Source organism: Ostrinia furnacalis, unplaced genomic scaffold (genome assembly GCF_004193835.3).
Source record: "Ostrinia furnacalis isolate ACB-3 unplaced genomic scaffold, ASM419383v2 OfSCF1638, whole genome shotgun sequence".
Taxonomy (NCBI): Eukaryota; Metazoa; Arthropoda; class Insecta; order Lepidoptera; family Crambidae; genus Ostrinia; species Ostrinia furnacalis.
In genome coordinates, this window is record NW_021131877.1 from 520548 (window position 1) to 541660 (window position 21113).

Genomic DNA, 21113 nt, shown 5'->3' on the forward strand with positions numbered 1-21113 from the left:
GGTTTAGAAATAATCGAGTGAGATCACTTATCGTTTCCACCCTGTATATTATGCGCGAGCGATAAGGATGGGTAGCTTGGGGTCACTGGACAAAATTCTACGTGCTCGCGGACCAGACTAGACGTATAATACAGACATGTTCATGCACAAAAATGTATGTATTCTGTAGCATAGTAGGACTAAACCTTTGTTTGTCACCTGTCATCCGCTTTGCAATGGAGGGAAGGTGAAACTTTACTTCGAACTCCTATGTTCTTCTGATTAATTTCGTTGCGGGTCCAATGACAGTTTTTTCTTTCCCCGGGACACACTTGACCTTCACTGGTTGGGTTATTGGCGGTCAAGCTGTAGATCCTGGCTACCCAGGAGTTGCAGCGGTGGGAACGAGAGGTGGGAATAGTCCCGATACCATACTTATGCCAGTTTTCTAACCCTATGAAAATAATATGCCTGTGTTACCATAGGGGTCTCTTAAAATTAGGTATTGATGATGAAAACGGACATTAGTAGGCCGCTATGTGAGTCACGGACTAAGAGTAGATAACTTCCCAATTTTACCTGTAGTTGTTAATATTATATTGATATCTAATAACGGCAATATTATGACGCAATGATACCATTAAATTTTCACTGTCATGTACCAAATAGAACAACCAGCCAACGGTGCTACCCCCCTTAGACAAGTTACAAAAAGTTATATTTGAGAAAAAAAATGCCGAAGTCGCTTATTTCCAAACTAGCTGCCGCCCGCAACTTCGTTTTACCCCCTTAGAGGTGGAGTTTCGTAAAATCCTTTCTTAGCGGATGATTACGTCATAACATCTACCTGCATGCCAAATATCAGCCCGATCCGTCCAGTGGTTTGGGCTGTGCGTTGATAGATCACTATGTCAGTCAGTCAGTCACTTTTGAGTTATAAATATATTTAGATTTCGGATAAATCGTTTCCAACTGGCCAATTTGTCGGCTACTATGACTATGCCGAGAGGTCCCGGGTTCGATTCCCGGCCGGGCAGAAATTGAAATGATGAATTTTAATTTCTGTTACGGGTCTGGGTGTTTTCTATGTATAATATGTATGTTAAGTACATACATATTATACATAGAAAAAAAAAAGTATTTAAGTATGTTTATCCCGTCGTCTAGTACCCATAGTATAAGCTTTGCTTAGTTTGGGACTAGAGGCGCAGTGTAAAAATGTCCAAGGATATTTATTTATTATTTATAATCTGGAAATCCTTGGGGCCGTCAAATTTTTTACAATGGACGCCCTGTGGCTGAATATGATCCGCATTTTAAATAAGTAATAAGGTTCCTGAAGGTATCAATAGATGGCGCTATCTCTACTCTGCATCGCATTGAAGATTATTTTCTCCCTGCCTTATTGTATCACCTAGTATCCTGCACTCTCAAGATATACCTAAGTTAACTCTGTAACTACACTTTGAAGACATCTAATCTCTAATGCAGGGGTTCCCAAAGTAGGAGGCGCGCTCCCCAGGGAAGGCGCAAATACCTGTGTAGTTATGTAGGTATTAAAAAACCTGTGACCGCTGAGAGAATGCATTCCAGACTGCTCGATACGACCAATAAATAATCTGGACTAGAGGGGGGGGAGCGCGGATGTTTTTTATGGTCGAAAGGGGGCGCGTCTCAAATAAGTTTGAGAACCCCTGCTCTAATGGACGTTATTTAATCAAACTACTCAACATAGAAATGAGCTGGCTTATCTTCAACGGCTTATGCCGCTTTGTTCTAAGTTATTGAACTGATATCATTATTGAGGCAATCTAAATCCAATATCATTAGATTGATAACGCACTTAAGTGATAACAGCACTTTATTGTTTTATTTGGGCAAGATGGCCGCCCGAAATGTGTTGTGCTTAATTTTCGCGTAAGTACTAATATTTGTTTGTATTTATTTTTATTAATAAATTTAGTACTTAGTAGATACTAAGTTGTGCATTGTGTCGTACAAAACTAAGCGTGGGACGTCCACCAAGGTGGACCGACGACCTTATAAGGGTAGCAGGAAGGCGCTGGATGCAGGCCTACCAACCGGGCGATGTGGAAATCATTGGTTGAGGCCTATGTTCAGCAGTGGACGTCCTGTGGCTGAAATTATGATGATGATCATCGATTTATTGTGATCACCGCAAAAAGTATAATTTCTAAAAAGTTTACTAAACTCTTTTATTAAAAAAGATTCACAGCAAATGCAGTCCTTGGCCATATTCCCTACAACGAGTACAACTTAGCAGAGCCTGACGCTGCACAATACTATGGTAAGAAGAGCTATTATTTTCGCACCATTAGATGGTAGAGACCATGGGTTACTGGGGGTCTAGTGCACTATATTTTGTGTGCGTTCGTTCCATAAATCTTCAATCACACCAACGCGTGCAGATCTCCATCGCTGGCGCGAACAAAAGCCAGTGACAGGTCGCGCGACCCATGACAGTCCGCGCGTCGCGTCACCATGGTGTGGTTGAAGCTGTATGGAACAAACTTCGGGCATTTGTAATTTTCTAGTAGAAGAATGGAGAATCTTATATTTTACATACATACTTATTACATGACATAATAATGATTCTGTATTCGCTGGGTGCGAAGTACTAGGTGGGGGGGACATAATCTATCGCAGCGCTCATGGTGGTCAAAAGTAGAAATAATGTTAGCTCTATCATCAGATGTATCTGTCAATGGCAAAGCGATTCTACATAATACATTTTAATATCATTAATTAATCGCATGAAAAGGGTCCTACTGGGAACTTAAATAAAAGAGTGGACTGTATTTCGATAGGGCTGTTTTAATAGCCGTTTACAATTTGGAAATAACTAAACTATACAACGTGGTAGTACAAAAATGAGTCACAGTAGTTGTTGTGCACAGATGTTTGCCTTATGATGAGAGCGTGAATTATTGAACTCTGCCCTTGTTTTGTTCTTAATTCTTCTACATCTCGGACTTGTCCAGCCAATACCAACAACTTTCCTTTAAATACGGTTTGTGGTTGGAATTTGATATTGTAACTCTCACAAACCCGGTCTTCAAAACGATACTCATTTCGATCTGAAAACGATATTTAATTTATTACTAGCGATACAGAAACATTTAAATATATTTACTGTTATATAATGAAACCGTTAAAGTAGCTTTTTCTTTTTGTTTTACTGTAAAACTACAACTATAAATGAAGTAAACAAACCCTGACACAATCAAAATTAAACACACTTTTTGGACTTACCTCATTTGATTTGAATGACCAAAATGATTTCAAAACCTTTTTTCCACCCAAATCGTGGTATCACAACAATTTATTAGTTGAAAATATTTGTTATTTTTTCATTTCGATATTTTTTCACAAATATACGACCTAAATGTCAATGTGACAGAGCCCACAAAGTTGTGGACGCTAGTTGGCGCTGTAATCGTGCACGGAGCCATAAGGACCGACCGACCTCCACTCTTCCCATGGATGTAGGTAGTACTTTTATGAGATGACCCACGCTGAACTGTCCCACAAAACTCAATGACAGGGGGGCGCTACCATCGTTCAACTATGGTTTCCATCATGGCAAAAATCGGAACCAGCGATTCGGTATTGACGGTGGCGCCCCGCTGTCAATGTCATGGATAGGACAGTTCAGTATATTGGAACAATAAGAGGCGACTAAGGAACAAATATGCGATCAGCCCTCCCCAGTCCTTCTGGCCAGCGTGGAGATAGTAGCCCAAATCCTCCATCTAAATGCCCTGACGACGATCTGAAATTGACATTTTTTTTCGCCACTTCTAGTCTCAGCACCAGCCTATATGTTGTCCCGAAGTGGTGGTAGGGCAAGCTATAATATTTGGAAAGGGCCTAAGGCTGAATAAATGATTTGATTATGATATTTTATCAATTTCAGTGTCCAGCTCCTACCCCAGAAATACCAATGACAACAGCTTGGAGCGGCTGACAGCGGTGCGCAGTGTACTTCAGGAGAACGGGGTCGACGCCTACATAGTTCCTACAGCTGATGCTCACAACGTTCGTATATTTGAAAGAAAGAATAGAAAGATTTTTTTTATTTAGTTCAAAATCCTTAGACTACATGACATCAGTTTTACTTACTTACATAAGGTTCAGTCAAACCAATGCGATCACACGCGATCAGCCGGCGTGCAGCGATGGCGATCAATGCATTTAAGTCTGTCGCGTTGGTTTAGCTGAACCTTTAAATAGTTAGTTTGTTTAATTTCAACCAAAATGGCAGCCACTCAGCATGTGCTATGCCATATTAAGTGGATAGACACTAATATTTACGTTTTACATAAATTAACTCAATGCTCTTCAAGTGTGTGTTGCGTGTGTAATGTATTGTTATGCATGCGTGTCATCTCACTGTCCTCTCCTTAGGTTGATTGGAAGAGATAGCTTTTCAGCGATAAGACTGCTGATTATGCCGTTTAATCGCTTTTTGTGAAAGCAATAGGTAGTCCAATTTTTGCGATGTTTTAAAAGGTTTTTGTTTGACTCTACTTTTGGTGATCACTCACACAAATGCAATGCAAAGCTGATGTGAGTAGTGTAAACCCTTGAAAAGGAGGCTAACAATAGTGACTGAGTTTCTTGCGCTGCTTCTTCTCAGCACTGGCCCATTTATTGTCCCGAAGCAGTGGTAGGGTAGGTAATGGGACGTGTAAAAGTGCTCAATAAAAGCCTATTTACAAAAATAAGTAAATGAGTTTTAAGTATGGTTTTATGAGCATAAGTACGCCTTGCGAACTGTACCTTTATTTTACCAACTTCTTTCCACAGTCGGCCTACATAGCCCCATCGGACGCCCGCCGCGAGTGGCTATCAGGCCTTCGGGGATCGTCGGGCACTGTCCTAGTGACCAACAGCTTGGCTCTGGTCTGGACTGACAGCAGATACTTCACGCAGTTCGAGAATGAGGTCAATTTGGAGCACTTCACCTTGATGAGGCAAGGTCAGTTCGAATAACTTTTTCTTTTTGGGTTTCGCCCATTGTTTTTGCGCTGTACTAAAGGGATAACTGAAATAAAACCACAATAGTATCGAAGTTAGACAAGAATAGACTCTGTAGTCACCAATATGTATTGGTCAAAAAATACTTCGCTTGCGCGCGTTAATACCGTACAGCGCCATCTGTTGGTGGCATTTTGAGCTCTGAACATAGGCCTTCCACCTACCTACCTGGAACTTACTTATTGTATCTTTTATTCCAGGCATTGACGAATCAATCCAAACATGGCTGGTACAAAACATGGGCCCCTACTCAGTTGTGGGGGTAGATCCTACCACATACACGCGGACTGCTTGGAACACATTGGAGGTAAATCCACCCACCATGTTATGGTGTTTCTTCATTCGATTGAATCAGAAATGAGACCCGTAAACGGACTATAGGCGCTGACATAGCCCGATGGAATTAGTGGTAAGCTTAAAAAAAGTGACAAAAGACAGGGCAAATAACACACAGTATCAAAAAAAATGTTGTGATTCACCTACCTTGTTCTGCATAAAAACTCTGTCCGAACTGCCGATTGGCAGCAAGGATTAGGAAATCTTAGTTTTGGGAAGGCTACACTACGTAGTTTGTTCACTGAAAATCTGAAATTAGTATAGGTAATGTCAATTTTTACTAATTATGTAAGTCCTGATACGAACAAACGAAGTAAGTAGGTATAGATTGTTTCATCCACGAAGACGCGCCCCACCATTCTTCCGCTAATGTTTGAGTGTTATCGGTACACGCTAAATCATCCATGAGTGCACACGCACTCTACAATAATGCCGCTCGGATTGCTCGGATCAAACTCCCCGCACCCCGCGCGACCGAGACCAAAAATTGGTGGGGCGCGTCTTCGTGGATGAAACGAACTATAGGTAGGTAGTCAGATTGATTTGGATTGGCACTAAAACCAGAGTAAATACAAATGAGTAGGTCATCTTCATAGAAACGCACCGAGCGCGGTTTGTATGTGAGCGCGCCAATACGTATGCGGCGCGCACGCACAACTATGACTGGCTCCCCGCTAAACCCCGCTAAATTTTATCAGTGTGTGCGTGCGCGCCGCATACGTGTTGGCGCGCTCACATACAAACCGCGCCCGTGCGTTTCTATGAAGATGACCTACTCATTTGTATTTACTCTGCTAAAACTATAGAAAACTTCTAATAATTCTGAAATATTGTTTCGCTCTCCAGAGTGCTCTCACAGCGGTCAACGTCACTCTTCAAGCAACACCTGAAAACTTAATTGACATCGCCCGGGAACGAATCGACGACCCCGCGCCTGCTCGACCCAACGACCCGTTGATGCCACTGGAAATTTCTTTTACTGGTAAGTAATTCATCATCATCATCATTTTAGCCACAGGACGTCCACTGCGGAACATAGGCTCCCAATCATTTCCATATCGCGAGGTTGGTAGCGCCCCATCTAGCGCCTTCCCCGCTACCTTTATGAGGTAAGTAAGTAAGTAAATAACTGTACTTCTTTGATGCAAACGAATTAAAGTCGCTGACACAGCCCGACGGATTAGCAAGCTGAAATGGCAATGAGTAGGGCACATAGCACGCAGAACTGACGGCCGATGGGGCAGAAAAAACTATTTAATCAGAACACTTTTTACCAAAAATCACACTTTTTTTATTTCAATAATTATTTGTTAACAGGTAGACAATCAAGTGAAAAACTGGCTGAATTGAGGGAGCAACTGTCTTCAAGAGAAGTGTCTGCTTTGGTTCTCACAGCACTTGATGACGTAGCATGTAAGTACTTATGCTTTAAGTTCATAGCAGACTTATCAACTCGGAAAGGGATCAACACCGTACTGCCTTTTGCGAGCTGTCATCATTTTTCGCGCGCTGTCAACCGGCGTTTACGTTACGGTGCGGCTAAGTGTGCGTTGCAGTATGGAGTTTCATACAAATAATACTGACCGCCTCAAGTTGATACGGTTACGATCCCTTTCCGGGTTTATAAATGTGCTACGCCCTTTAGGCTTCTTGTACACACTAAGATTTCACAGTGTCTGCCGCAGACGAGACAAGAATTTTGTCGGACCTAAAGTCTGGTCGCCGAGCAGATAGAATTTCGTCCAATGACCCCAAGCTACCCATCCTTATCTTTCGCGCGTAATTATAATATTGCTTTCGCGACTATGCGACGGGCGGTCGCAGTGAGTGTGCGAACGCGAAGGCAATATTATTACGCGCGAGCGATAAGGATGGGTAGCTTGGGGTCATCGGACGAAATTCTATGTGCTCGGCGACCGGACTTTAGCTACAAAAATTTATCGCACAGTGCGCGTCCGCCGCGTGTCGTATCTAGCGCAGACGATAATTACTTATTTCTTGGTCAGCGCCGGAGCAATGTACACGGCTCGTGTGTAGAAACGACACGAATTCTTGCGTAGGCCCGGCGACTTTTCTTAGCATGTATAGATCGTTTCATCCACAAAGACGCGCCCCACCATTCTTCCGCTAATGTTTGAGTGTTATCGGTACACGCTAACCATCCATGAGTGCACACGCACACTACAGTAATGACGCTCGGATTGCTCGGATCAAACTCCCCGCATCCCACGCGACCGAGACCAAAAAGCGCGTCTTCGTGGATGAAAATAATGATGTATAAGCGGCCTTACTGTTTAGCCTTTCGGGAGATTTTACAAGTTTTTATTTAAGATGTAATTTAATACAGAATATTTTTTTATTTGTAGACACGCTGAATCTTCGAGGATCGGACATCCCATACAATCCTGTATTCTTCTCATATTTGATACTACGCTCTGACTTAGTAAGTTTTATTTTCTTTCAAAAACTGAAGTGGACTGGCCATGCAAGACCAGAAGACGAACGGTGGACCATAAGGGCTTTGTAGTCGTAGAATAAAGCTCGGTCTCCGAGCACGTAGAATTTTGTCTAATGACCCCAAGCTACCCATCCTCGCACACTCACTGCGGGAGCCCGTCGCACAGTCGCGACAGCAATATAACTACGCGCGAGCGATAAGGATGGGTGGCTTGGGGTCATTGGACAAAATTCTACGTGCTCCCATAAAAATAAACTTGGAGGTAGCAGGAAGGCGCTGGATGCAGGTCGCTACCAACCGTGCGATGTGGAAATCATTGGGCGAGGCCTATGTTCCGCAGTGGACGTCCTGTAGCTGAAATAATGATGATGATGATTATGATGATTGCAAAAAAGCTCTTCAAATAAGTTAATACTTTTACAGACGGCACCAAACAACACAATACTCTTCTGGGGCAATGGAGACCTGTCATCAGACATAATAGAGCATTTGGCGTCAGAAGGAACGCAGCTTGAAGTCCTCCCTTACGAGGACATCTTCAGCTATCTGGGAGATATGTCGGTGAGTTTTCATTTAAGTAGGTATAGGTCTAACTTAACTCAGTCATAGATTGAGGTATGAGAGCGCACGGGACATTTATGTGAGCTTTCCGCCCGCGGCTTCGCCAGCGTGGAATTTTTTCTGTCACAGGAAAACTTTATCACGCGCATCCCTGTTTCAAAAACCGGGATAAAAACTATCCTATGTCCTTTCCCGGGACTCAAACTATCTCTTTGCCAAATTTCATCAAAATCGGTTCAGTGGTTTGGGCGTGAAAGCAAGACAGACAGAGTTACTTTCGCATTTATAATATTAAGTATAGTACATAGAATTTGACTGCCAATCTCGCGGGCAGTGCAGGACCGATCGTGGAAATCCTTGGGGAGGCCTTTGTCCAGCAGTGGACGGTTTTTTTACTAAACAAATGAAGGAATTATCTATTCATTTTGCAGAATGAACTACCTATAGGCAGTACGGTTTGGTTGTCCCAGGATGGGAGCCATGCGGTTTATTCAGCTGTAGAGACGGTAAGTTTTAAAGGAAAAATACTACACAAAAATAACTAAAGTCCGGTCGCACACTCACTGCGACCGCCCGTCGCACAGTCGCGAATATAATTACGCGCGAGCGATAAGGATGGGAAGCTTGGGGTCATTGGACGAAATTCTACGTGCTCGGCGACCGGACATTTACATACGGCGCGTGCGCACTAGTGACTTTTTGTCACCGTGGCAGTATATCTTTATTTTTTACACTTTTACATTTTAAAGAGACAACGCGCGTTGTACTTATTAATTTCTTTTCTATGGAGAGACACTCACTATCATGGAAAGTCAACCGTGCGCGCACGCTCTTACATTTTCACGGTTGCTGCAACAAAATTTTGATTTTGTATAGATGAAAATTAAGACATTAGACTAAGGGCCGATTTTTCAATCGTCGGATAACTTTTAACTGAAGAATAAGTTTGGCACATTGACAGTTTCAGTATGGGAAATATGTCAAAATGACAAGCTTATTCTTCAGTTAAAAGATATCTGACTATTGAAAAATCAGCCCTGAGTAAGGTTTATACGAACAACTTACTTTATGTTGCCAAAAATCAATCTAATTTAGGAGACCTATTTGTTTATATAGAATTTGGAATTGATTTCAGAGTGGCACAGTGAATATATTGGCAACACTCAATTCGCCGGTAGTTATGATGAAATGTATCAAAAACGAAGTGGAATTGAGGGTAAGTGTAAAACCAGACAGGTGGAATTGTGTAAAGCAATCGTAATCATTTGACAGTTCATAACGTACGATAAGTAAAGTCAGTTAAACAAAGCGTTTGACAGAATAATCGTACGATATGACTGTCAAAATGATAAAGATTGCTTTACACAATTCCACCTCAGATATTAGTACAAGCCGATCGGGCTAACTGCGCACCACGCTGGAATGCGACTCTCCCTCCCACTCACCCGCACACCTCCCCGCGTTCGTCCAGAGCGTCAATGTGACGTCACGGCCGCCAGGTGTGCAGTTATACATAGAGACTGGTTTATTCTATTGTAGTTACAATAGAATAAACCAGTCTCTATGTATTTACCCTATGAATAAAGTCGCATGCAAAAAAAATCATACAAGATTGGCTAAAAAATAAAAACTATGACGAAACTGAAAACCTGTTACAGATTTTAACTTAATTTAGATCAAGGTAAAAATAATGCTTAGTAATTAAGAATAGAAATGTATTTATATTTAGTTACACACTGTTATTGTGATAATGTTTAGTATGCACTAACCTACTTTTAATAAAATACCTAAGACACAGGCAAACAATTTTGCTTAGTTTAGGTATTAATAATTTTACCTTCGCACACCAACCTTAATTTAAGTAAGTGAAATCAAATGTATCTAGGCTAAGTTTTATTTTAAGTAATAAATTTATTCTTATTCTTATCAGATTGTGTCTTGTAGCATACCAAGAACTACTAAACCCTTGAAATAACGGGCTGAAAATGGTGACTGAGTTTCTTTAGCTGCTTCTTCTCAGCACTGGCCCATTCATGGGCGTACCCAGCTTCTAGTCTAGGGGGGGCAAGCCATATCCAACTTCTAGTCTAGGGGGGGCAAGCCATATCCAACTTCTAGTCTAGGGGGGGCAAGCCATATCCAACTTCTAGTCTAGGGGGGGGAAGCCCGTGCGTTGTGGTCACAGTTCTAACCTAACCTAAACCAATAAATATGAATAGGACCGATTCGTTTCTGGAACTTTAATATATCGTCAAAGAAAGAAATCTAAACAAAAAAGATATGACTTTGAATAATAGTGTAAAATATGGTTATGTTGAGAAAATCTAGGAGAACAAATAAAAGTATAATTGATGTTTATTGCTAATGACATTATGAAGTTGAATGATTCGGAATTATGAACATTAGAGACAGAGTAGTTAGGAATTGTGATTGTTAGGATGAAAAATTTTAGGAAGAACATTTTCGGACTTCCAATTTTCGGAGTTGAAAATTTAGGTGAACTTTGGCGCACCCGCTAAAAACGCTTTAAGAAAGCCTAAGTATTTCAGCATCATCATCATCATTTCAGCCGTAGGACGTCCACTGCTGAACATAGGCCTCCCCCAATGATTTCCACAATGGCAGGTTGGTGGCGGCCTGCATCCAGCGAATTTCTGCTACCTTTAAGAGGTCGTCGGTCCATCTTGTACAGAGATGAAATGCCACCAACCAACAATAGCGAGGTGTGTATGGGAAAATGAAAACTATTTTACAGGCAATAAGGTAAGTGCCCCCTACTTCGGTATATTAAGGCTCTTACGACTTTAACATTTTATTTAAAAAAAACCAAGCATGATATCAGTATGAAAGCTTTTGTATGCTAAAGTTTGGTCTTTTGACAGTAAGTTAATACATAATTTATAGTTATATAGTTTGAACTTTTTTTTATATTAATTGTTCTGCGGACCTCTTGTTTGGATCCTGTTTCGTGACAAAATTTTGCTCTGTTTCTAAGTTCGTGAACTCATGTCCCCTATTTCGGGATAAGGTTTTATGCATACAGTTAGGTTATTTTAATAATGATTAAGGGTTTCATAAATTTAAAAACGATAATAAAAATTTAGAATAAAATAATTATGTGAAATTGACGATATTACTTACCTGAAATATCCATAAGAAATAATGTGAGTCTAGTATAATATTTTGATTAAAATTTGTTAATTCTATCAATATGTGAAAATATTTATATAACTATTAGAAATGTAGCGGGGGGGGGAACTTAACCCCCCCCCCCCCCCCTATTTCGTGAGTCAATAAATCGCAATTTTAAAGGAATTCTACGTTTTCATATAACTTTTTTCTAAGCCAAATCAATTGTCAAGGAATACATGAAACCACTATTACATCCTTCGCCTTTTTATAAGCTTAAGAAGTTGGAGCGCTAACCTTACGGTGAGAGCAACCTTTGCAAGCCGCACGGCTGTTTTTGGCTCTCTGAGGGTTTGAAGCTTCGTATTGCTCTCATTTTTGGCTCCACAATGTTGGTACTTGGTTTTTTAGATAGCTTAAATAATAGAGTTTTTGTAGTAATGAAGAATTTTTATAAATAATATTCCATTTGCTTATTATTTGAGCTAGAAAAAAAACTTACGAACTTACGTACTATCACGAACTAGTAGCCGTTTACCTTAGCATCATTTATTGAAATTTAAGCTACCTAATAGTTGAACCAGGGTGGGCCTGCATTTCCAGGATGTTTATAAAGGCAGGAAAAAAACAAATGTTAGCGCGTGCTAAAGAAGCACAACGCCATCTGTTATCCAAAATAGAAAATTGACTTTCATGACAGGGATTTCGGTCAGCACACATAAAAGACGGCATCGCGGCTGTCAGAGGGTTCCGCTGGTTGGAGGAGCAGGTGGCCGCAGGAGTGGAAGTCACGGAGATGGATCTTTCTGACAAGCTCGCAGAGCTAAGGAGGTGAGTGATTTTTAGACAACTAGCAACCCGCCCTGGCTTCGGATGGGTACAATGCTGATTTATGCATGTAAATACCTACTAGCGGCCGCCCGCCACTTCGTACGCGTGGATCCCATTTTACCCCCTTAGGGGAGGAGTTTTTTAAAATCCTTTCTTAGCGGATGCCTACGTCATAACATCTACCTGTATGCCATATTTCAGCCCGATCTGTCCAGTGGTTTGGGCTGTTCGTTGATAGATCACCATGTCAGTCAGTCAGTCACCTTTGAGTTATAAACTTTCTTCTTGAATCCGTTGGGTGGTTTTAAAGATCTAAGCATTCATAGGGACTTTGTTTTTTGTGACGAAGCTCTTGGTCTGATACTCACCTGAATACCTAGCAAGTGATGATCAGACCAAAGGTAGAAGTGATCTTCAAGTCAACAGCATTGTTGTGTTCCGGCAATTTGAGGTAAGATAGCCAGTTCCTCCGTGGTTGAGGATTCCGGGTGAAGCTCGCTTCCACCTTCGGCCTGATCGTCACTTACTATCAGGTGAGATACAGGCCAAGAGCTTCCTCATTGTAGATTTAAAAAAATGTTTGTTTCATGAGTTCGTCTGTGGTTGAGCATTCCGAGTGAAGCTCGCCTCCACCTTCAGCCTGAGCAAAACTTTAAATAAGTATCAAGTAAAATACAGACGTCCTTGTTGCGGATTTGAAAGCCTATGAACGCTTAACTGAGGTATGGAAGCGGCACGGGAGGGGTGGCATTGACATATTTATTATGAATTATCAGAGCATACAAATCTGAAGTAAATCTGAAGTCTCAACGTTTGATGTCAACAAAAACTCCCGTGGCGCTTCCATACCTCAGACACTGACTGAGTTAAGTTAATTCTTTTCTAAAGCCTGGTCCGTGAGCACGTAGAATCTCGTCCAATGACCCCAAGCTACCCATCCCTATCGCTCGCGCGTAATTATGTTGCTGTCGCGCTCGCACACTTACTGCGGGCGCCCGTCGCACAGTCGCGACAGCAACATAATTACGCGCGAGCGGTAGGGATGGGTAGCTTGGGGTCATTGGACGGGATTCTACGTGCTCACGGACCAGGCTTTAATCTGACAAACTACCCATTTTCTTCCTCAGTAATGAGACGGACAACTACGGGCCCTCTTTCTCTACCATCGCGGGTGCTGGAGAGAACGGGGCCATGATTCACTATTCTCCATCGAGAGAGGGTCCTCAGAGAGTCATCACGAAGGACGATATGGTGCTGGTGGACTCTGGTGGACAATACAAGTAAGTATATAGCCAATTGTACCTACCCTGCTGCTGCTAGGATAGGCTGTCAACTGATAATACTGAATGGGTTAATGGTTAACACGGTCCGGGACAGAACGTCGAGGGACGGTACTCCAAAACCGATTCAAATTGACACAAGAATTTCTCATACAATATCACCACTACTGCTTGACGATGTTGTAGTATACCTTAGGGAAGTCGAACTCCTCCTATGTTTTTGTGAATAATTTCGTTGCGGGTCCAATGACAGTATTCCCCCGAGACAAACTTGAACTTCACTGTTTGGGTTTTATTGGCGGTCAAGCTGTAGATCCTGGCTACACAGGAGTTGCAGCGGTGGGAACAAGAGGTGGGAATAGTCCCGTGCCCGGGGCGTTTGTTCGGGTCCGTTCTTTAGAGGGACGCTCTCGGTACTTCTTCTCGGGCCCGGGATCTCGTTGCACCAGAACCACGAGGAGAAAACCTCTATAAAAGCAATCCGAGGAGAGGAATGGTGGTGCCACGGCCCGATCGCGAACGTCGGTCTGGCTAGAGTACCTTCTGTACTCGCCACTCTGCCCGGCGAAGCTGCAAAAAAAAAAAAATTCAAGCAAAAAAAAAATGGTGGTGGGAGGCCGGCGAGGATCGTTCTCGAGCGAGCCATATTCTGAGACAGGGCCGCGGTCTAATACTATCCTAGTTCGAACAACAACTCGCGGCTCCGTCTCATTGGGCTCCGGTGGACAACGTCGTTTTTTTTAAGTTACTTCCGTTAGCCCCTCGTACCACAACTCGTACTAAGCTCAATATGCTTGTATCACGAGTAAGCTCACCGCAATAGTCGAGCGGCGGCGGGGACCGAACCCGCGTTCCCCGGATCACGAGTCGGCCAGTCCGACCCCTTCACCGTTCGGCTATCGTGGCTTTTTCTTCTTCTTTCTTCTTTTTTAGTGGGTAGGATCCGCCCTTCTGGCCGGAAGAGTCCCACATAGCCCACTGACCGATGGGAACGGTGCAAAGCACTTCCCGATGTAAGTAAAAGATTCAAATGTGCTGTTATATATAATATTTTGGTCTTTTTAGGGACGGCACTACGGACCTCACTCGGACGCGGCACATGAGCGCGTCACCTACTCCCGAGCAACGCCGCGCGTTCACACTAGTCATGAAGGGCCAGATTCAACTGGCCACCACCGTGTTCCCACGAGGCACTGTTGTGAGTATCGCATCATCATCATCATCATCAGGTGATTTAAGGACGAAGCACGCATCAACAGGCCCCTCTTTCCCACTGGGCACTTTGGGCACGTGCCCAGGGCCCCGCGACCGAGGGGGCCCCCATCTGCTAATAAGACCTTTTTCCAGATGATAAGGGCCTAGGGTTGCCAGGTGTCCGGCTGTAGCCGGACATGTTTAGCTTTTTACGGTCGTGTCTGGCCTAAAATTGTCTTGTCCGGCTTTTGTTAGGCTTTTTATGTGGTTGCCGCGCCAGGCGAAAGTCGAGCTACAGAATAATATCGAGCCTACGCATCAGGATGTTGGGCAACCGATGATGATAGAATTCACTCGTAAGCTATGACCTCCCCGGTGTAAAATGTCCGGCCAAATGAAGCACAGAGTCCGGCTTTTGTTTTAGGACCTGGCAATCCTATAAGGGTTAACCCCCCTTAATCCTTAAATGCCCATGGCCCCTAGTAGGTTAAAGACGGCCCTGCGCATCAACCAGGAAACGGATCGTAACCGCATCAACTCGAGGCGGTCAGCATTATTTGTATGAAACTCCGTACTGAAACGCACACTTATCCGCTCTGTAACGTGAGAACTCGCTCGCAGCGATAGGCGGTAACTACGATGTTTCAGATTTGTATAAAATTTTCAAGAATGATATAACTTTAACAATTGCACACTGAAAACCAGCGCCGTGGCCTTCGTCACCGTGGGCCACGGCATATGCTGAGTGGGGTCCCGTTGCAGTGGGCATCTTGTGGGTGAATGGGTGGCACTGCTCAGTTTACACTTGTTTTTATTTTTTCTTCTTTTATTATTATGTGCCACTGTCACGTCTATGTAATTGCCTGTATTTGTGTGATGTCCACTGTAATAAATGTATCTTTCTTTCTTTCTTTCTTTGTTTCTAACAAAACTTTGAATACTCACAAGAATAAAAACTCATCCAAGTTAACTGCGCACCTGATTGGAATGCTCCGTCCGTACCAGCGTCGATATGACGTCACGGCTGCCTGGTACGCAGTTAACTTGACCAGGCTTAGTCACGGTCCTTACGATTTGTGAGTGGTGTATCCACTTACTCTGTTGCAATACCTACCTCTGTTGTAACTAACGCCCGTAACAAACGATGCTTGCTTAAGTGAAGCAGCAAATCGAACGCACAGCGTTGAATAGAGCTCTGTGATTGGTTCGTGTGTGACCCCGTGCGTCCGCGCGCACTGTGAGACCTCAAAGTAATGTTTGTAAATACGGGCGTAAGGTAAACGGCTACTAGTTCGTGATAGTACGTAAGTTCGTAAGTTTTTTTTCTAGCTCAAATAATAAGCAAATGGAATATTATTTATAAAAATTCTTTATTACTACAAAAACTCTATTATTTAAGCTATCTAAAAAACCAAATACCAACATTGTGGCGCCAAAAATGAGAGCAATACGAAGCTTCAAACTCTCAGAGAGCCAAAAACAGCCGTGCGGCGTGAAAATGTTGCTCTCGCCGTAAGGTTAGCGCTCCAACTTCTTAAGCTTATAGAAAGGCGAAGAAACGTCCATTTGCATAAAACTTGTAATAGTGGTTTCATGTGTTCCTTGACAATTGATTTGGCTTAGAAAAAAGTTATATGAAAACGTAGAATTCCTTTAAAATTGCGATTATTTGACTCACGAAATAGCGTACATATTATTTTTCGGGTGTCCCCTGTTTCGTGATACTACCGAATCAAGGATATTATGGATAATATTTTGATGACGAAGGCATTGCTAAAATTGTAGAAGCACTAGAAGGAACGGTTGAGGAAAATGCAAAATATTGGAGCCGAAAAGGTTACCTGCTAAACAATGGCCTTTTGTATCGATATAGCCCTGATCTCGAAAACGAAAACTGTCAGATAGTTGTGCCTAAACACGAACAAGACAAGGTCGTATCTATCTATCATGATGACCCAATGGCTGGTCATAACGGTGTTGATAAAACAGTAGACCGTATCGCTAAAAGATACTACTGGAAAGGTTTAAGAGGAACTGTTGAAGCCTACATCAAACAATGCATTGATTGCCAGAGATACAAACCTTTAAATAAAAAACCAGCGGGACTACTTCAAACGACACCTATGAATCAAAGATTTGAAATAATTTCCTTCGATTTATTTGGCCCTCTTCCTACTTCAAACAACAATAAGAATTGGATTTTTGTAGTTGAAGATGTCGCAACAAGATGGGTTGAGTTGTTTGCGTTAAGTCAAGCTACTGCAGAGGAATGTGCCAAAGTCCTCCTAAATGAAATAATTCTTCGCTACGGTACGCCAAGACGTTTTATAAGCGACAATGGTACTCAATTTGTGAGCAGTGTGATGCAGCAACTAACGTATTGTCTGAATATATCACAAGGGTTCATTCCNTCCTAACTCGATGCGTAAAACTTTATCCCGAATTAGGGGACATGAGTTCACGAACTTAGAAACAGAGCAAAATTTTATCACGAAACAGGATCCAAACAAGAGGTCCGCAGAACAATTAATATTAAAAAAAGTTCAAACAATATAACTATAATTTATGTATTAAGTTACTGTCAAAAGACCAAAGTTTAGCATACAAAAGCTTTCATACTGATATCATGCTTGGTTATTTTTAAATAAATTGTTAAAGTCGTAAGAGCCTTAATATACCGAAGTAGGGGGCACTTACCTTAAGTCTTATTAAGCCCATGTCTATGTATTTTCCACCGTTACAAATTGTCACTATAAAGTATGCAAAGATTTTGATTTTGATTTATATTATTAATATATTGATTATGAATTTTCCCCAGGGCCACACTCTAGAGTCCTTCGCTCGTAAATACCTCTGGGACGTGGGTCTCACCTACGGTCACGGCACGGGACACGGCCTGGGACACTTCCTCAACGTCCACGAAGGACCCTCGTGGATACTCAGCGGACCCATCGCAACGGACCCTGGAATATCTGCCGCTATGATCTTCAGCAATGGTAAAGTACCTAACTATTAAAATTTAATGTTTGTTTTAATAACCTAATCCAACGGTGTCATTGTCGGACTGCCGATTCGAGGGTCAGAGTTCAAACCTCGTCGTACCCACGGCAATCAGATTTGCAGAATTGCGCAAAACTGGTTGAAATTCGAATTTTAAATTCGAACCGATAGGTTTTTTGCGGGACAATGCAAACGGAAAGTTCGTGTGAACGTTATTATTATAACACGTAAACGGGATCCTGCACAAAACGGGATGTCTCCGTGGGAAAATTGTACCTATTTACCTTAATATCTAAGTATAATATCTTATTCATCAAAATCGGATGAATAAGTAGTATGCGCTACGTAGGAATACATAAGTAGTCTACTAAAATCATAAATAACCCTTCCTTTTTTTCTTCACCATAAGCAGTCGGGTCAAAAAAGCATAATACCTGATGGTTATGTTTCCAGAACCTGGGTACTACGAGGTGGGCCAGTACGGTATAAGGCACGAAGACGTGGTGGAAGTTATCGTGGTGGACAGAAACGCTGACCATCCCATGGTAAGCAAATACAATAAGAAAGAAAGAAAGAAAGAAAAAATATTTATTTGGTACTAAAATAATGATACACATTGACATTAAAAAATGAAATAATACAATTGTATAATAAGCATGGTAAGCTGAGCGCAGAATCGCTAAAATCAAGTGGCAGTGGGCGGCACATTGTTTGCAGAGCTGATGGCCGCTGGGGCAGAAAAGTTCTCGAGTGGCGACCATGATCCGGAAGACGTAGTGTGGGCAGGACCCTCACTAGGTGGACCGACAATCGAGGGATGTGCCTGGATGCGGGCGGTGCAGGACCGGTTTTTATGGAAATCCTTGGGAGAAGCCTTTGTCCAGCAGTAGACGTCTTTTGGCTGAAACGAACGATAGGTCCAACTGCAACGCAAAGGTACCTACAGCTACAGGTGTGTGGTACATTTTATAGACTTCGGGAAATGCTTTGCCCATAGATACGGGACTATTCCCACCTCTCGTTCCCACCACTGCAACTCCTGTGTAGCCAGGATCTACAGCTTGACCGCCATAAAAACCCAACCAATGAAGGTCAAGTTTGTCCCGGGGGAAAATATATCCGTAGGGTATCATTGCGCATAGATACCCTACTAACCGATGGATGGAGACGATCAGCTAACTGCGCACCTCGTTGGAATGCGACTCCCTCGCACTCACCCGCACACCTCCCCGCGTTCGCCCCGTCCATACCAGAGCGGCGATGTGACGTCACGGCTGCCAGTTGCGCAGTTAACTCGACCGGATTGTCTCTGCTTGACCAACTAAAAGCATTTAAAGACCGTATTTATTTATTACAAGTATTTATTTATTAAGCCGTGTGGTGACGGCAGAGTAGAATACATTTGTCACCAACCCCTACTCTTCCCGCGGGTGTCGTAAGAGGCGACTTAGGGACTACACATCAAACAGAGAATGGGCAGCAGCGCTCTCTGAAAAANGTGTCGTAAGAGGCGACTTAGGGACTACACATCAAACAGAGAATGGGCAGCAGCGCTCTCTGAAAAACATCAATCTTTTAAACTGCGATCTCCAACCCGCCTGCCAAGCGTGGAGATTATGGCAAAACCCTTCACTATAGTGGAGGAGGCTCATAGTCCAGCAGTGGACTGTAAAGGGCTGTTGATGATGATGATGATTTATTTATTTATTGGACTATCAACATGAGATACAGTTACACGACAAAAAAAATAAGCCAAAAAGGTCTCTAGCTATAGTCTGGTCGCTGAGCACCTAGAATTTTGTCCAATCACCGCAAGCTACCCATCCTAATTTTAATTAATCGCGAGTAATTACGCGCAAGCGATAAGGATAGGTAGCTTGGGGTCATTGTACAAAATTCTAGGTTCTCAAAATCAAAATCAAAATCAAAATCAAAAATACTTAATTATTCAGTTTAGACCACAAGTGGCACTTATTAAGCTCAGCGACCAGACTTTAAATGCTCCCACGCAAACGTGACTTGAATGAAAATGAAGATTATTTCTAACACAGGCTGAAGGAATGGTGGGCGACTTCGGCGGTCTTGGAGCCCTAGGGTTCTACACCATCTCGCTGGTGCCACATCAGACCGCGTGTTTGGATGTCAACTTGCTGACTGACTTTGAGGTAAGGAAATAACGTAAAATAATTTGTTTAAATAAAAACGGCAGACAGCAGTGACTGAGTTTGTTGCAGCGCTTCTTCTCAGCACTTGCCTGAAACTGCACTGCTAAATTAAATGTTGGTCTCGAAGCGCTTGTCAGGGCAAAAAGATAATGAGACGTGTAAAAACTTTCCTTATGAACACCATTTTTTTTAACACCATGCCATGGGGCACTGCTTCAATTTTATTACTAAGTATAAGCTATAACCGCTTCTGTGGTCTAGTGGTGGTAAGACCACCTGCTTCAGACGCAGAGGTCCCGTGTTCGATTCCCAGTGGGGGCAGATTTTTCTGTTCGATTTGGTTGGTGGTAGGACTTGTTCTAAGTCCGCCTGGCTAGCTACCACCATCTTACTTAAGTCTATCGCCATAACAGCAATGTTAACAGCATTGTTGTGTTCCGGCAGTTAGAGATATGACAGCCAGTTCCTCCGTGGTTGAGGATTCCGGGTGAAGCTCACTTCTACCTTCGGCCTGATTATCACTTACCATCAGGTGAGATACAGGCCAAGAGCTTCCTCGTTGTGGATTAAAAAAAGTGATAGATTTGTGATTATTTTATTAATTTCAGATAAAATACCTAGACGACTACCACGCGCGAGTGCTGGCAACCCTGGGTCCGATTCTGCAAGACCGTGACCTTTTGGAAGACTACGCCTGGCTCGAAAAGGAATGCGCGCCAATACGCAGCGCTGCTGTTCGGACGACGATGCCCGTATTGTTGGTCGCTTTCGTTAGCCTCTGGTCTTATGTGAACTGAAGTTTTTAATTTTATAATTATAAATAAGTTAAAGTTGTTTTATTGGTTTTATTTACATCCTTATTTGGACTTTAGTAGGTGAGGTAATAGTAGGTAGAGAATGCCACCCGGCATTTAGTCAGACATGGTCTGCCACTGAAATTAGTTTTATGTGCAAAAGTTTCAATAAATTAAATATAAAATATCTGTTTAAATACTTGTGTTGTTAACTCCTAATCGCTCCTAAAACATGCCAACGTTGTTTTTCCAAAGAATTTTACAATCATTTAATAAAATACCGTTATTTTATCGTTTATGTACTGTGTTTATATTTTTAACCGTA

At 42.5% G+C, this 21113-nt stretch overlaps 1 protein-coding gene across 2 annotated transcripts; it reads left to right on the forward strand.

Annotated features, from left to right (window-relative positions):
• Nucleotides 1-1785: 1785 nt before the first annotated feature.
• LOC114353253 (xaa-Pro aminopeptidase ApepP) lies at nt 1786-20829 on the forward strand. Of its 2 annotated transcripts, XM_028305169.1 has the most exons (18): nt 1786-1896; nt 2208-2287; nt 3917-4038; nt 4810-4981; nt 5241-5347; nt 6223-6358; nt 6694-6789; nt 7743-7819; nt 8258-8395; nt 8827-8901; nt 9531-9611; nt 12225-12355; nt 13483-13635; nt 14701-14833; nt 17648-17825; nt 18283-18374; nt 19881-19994; nt 20603-20829. In XM_028305169.1, exons 1-18 carry the CDS (start codon nt 1862-1864, stop codon nt 20789-20791), a joined length of 2109 nt encoding a protein of 702 aa, XP_028160970.1. In that variant the 5' UTR covers nt 1786-1861; the 3' UTR covers nt 20792-20829. The 2 variants fall into 2 exon arrangements, with proteins under 2 accessions (XP_028160970.1, XP_028160971.1); XM_028305170.1 differs by lacking the exons at nt 12225-12355; nt 13483-13635; nt 14701-14833.
• The last annotated feature ends 284 nt before the right edge of the window (nt 20830-21113 follow it).

What these genes read in the sequence shown, in the direction of transcription:
- LOC114353253 (XM_028305169.1), top strand. Translation starts at nt 1,862, where the DNA reads ATGGCCGCCCGAAATGTGTTGTGCTTAATTTTCGC. An exon ending in ACTGGAAATTTCTTTTACTG is followed by an intron (nt 6,359 to 6,693) that starts GTAAGTAATTCA and finishes ATTTGTTAACAG; the next exon opens with GTAGACAATCAAGTGAAAAA. An exon ending in GAAACGCTGACCATCCCATG is followed by an intron (nt 18,375 to 19,880) that starts GTAAGCAAATAC and finishes TTTCTAACACAG; the next exon opens with GCTGAAGGAATGGTGGGCGA.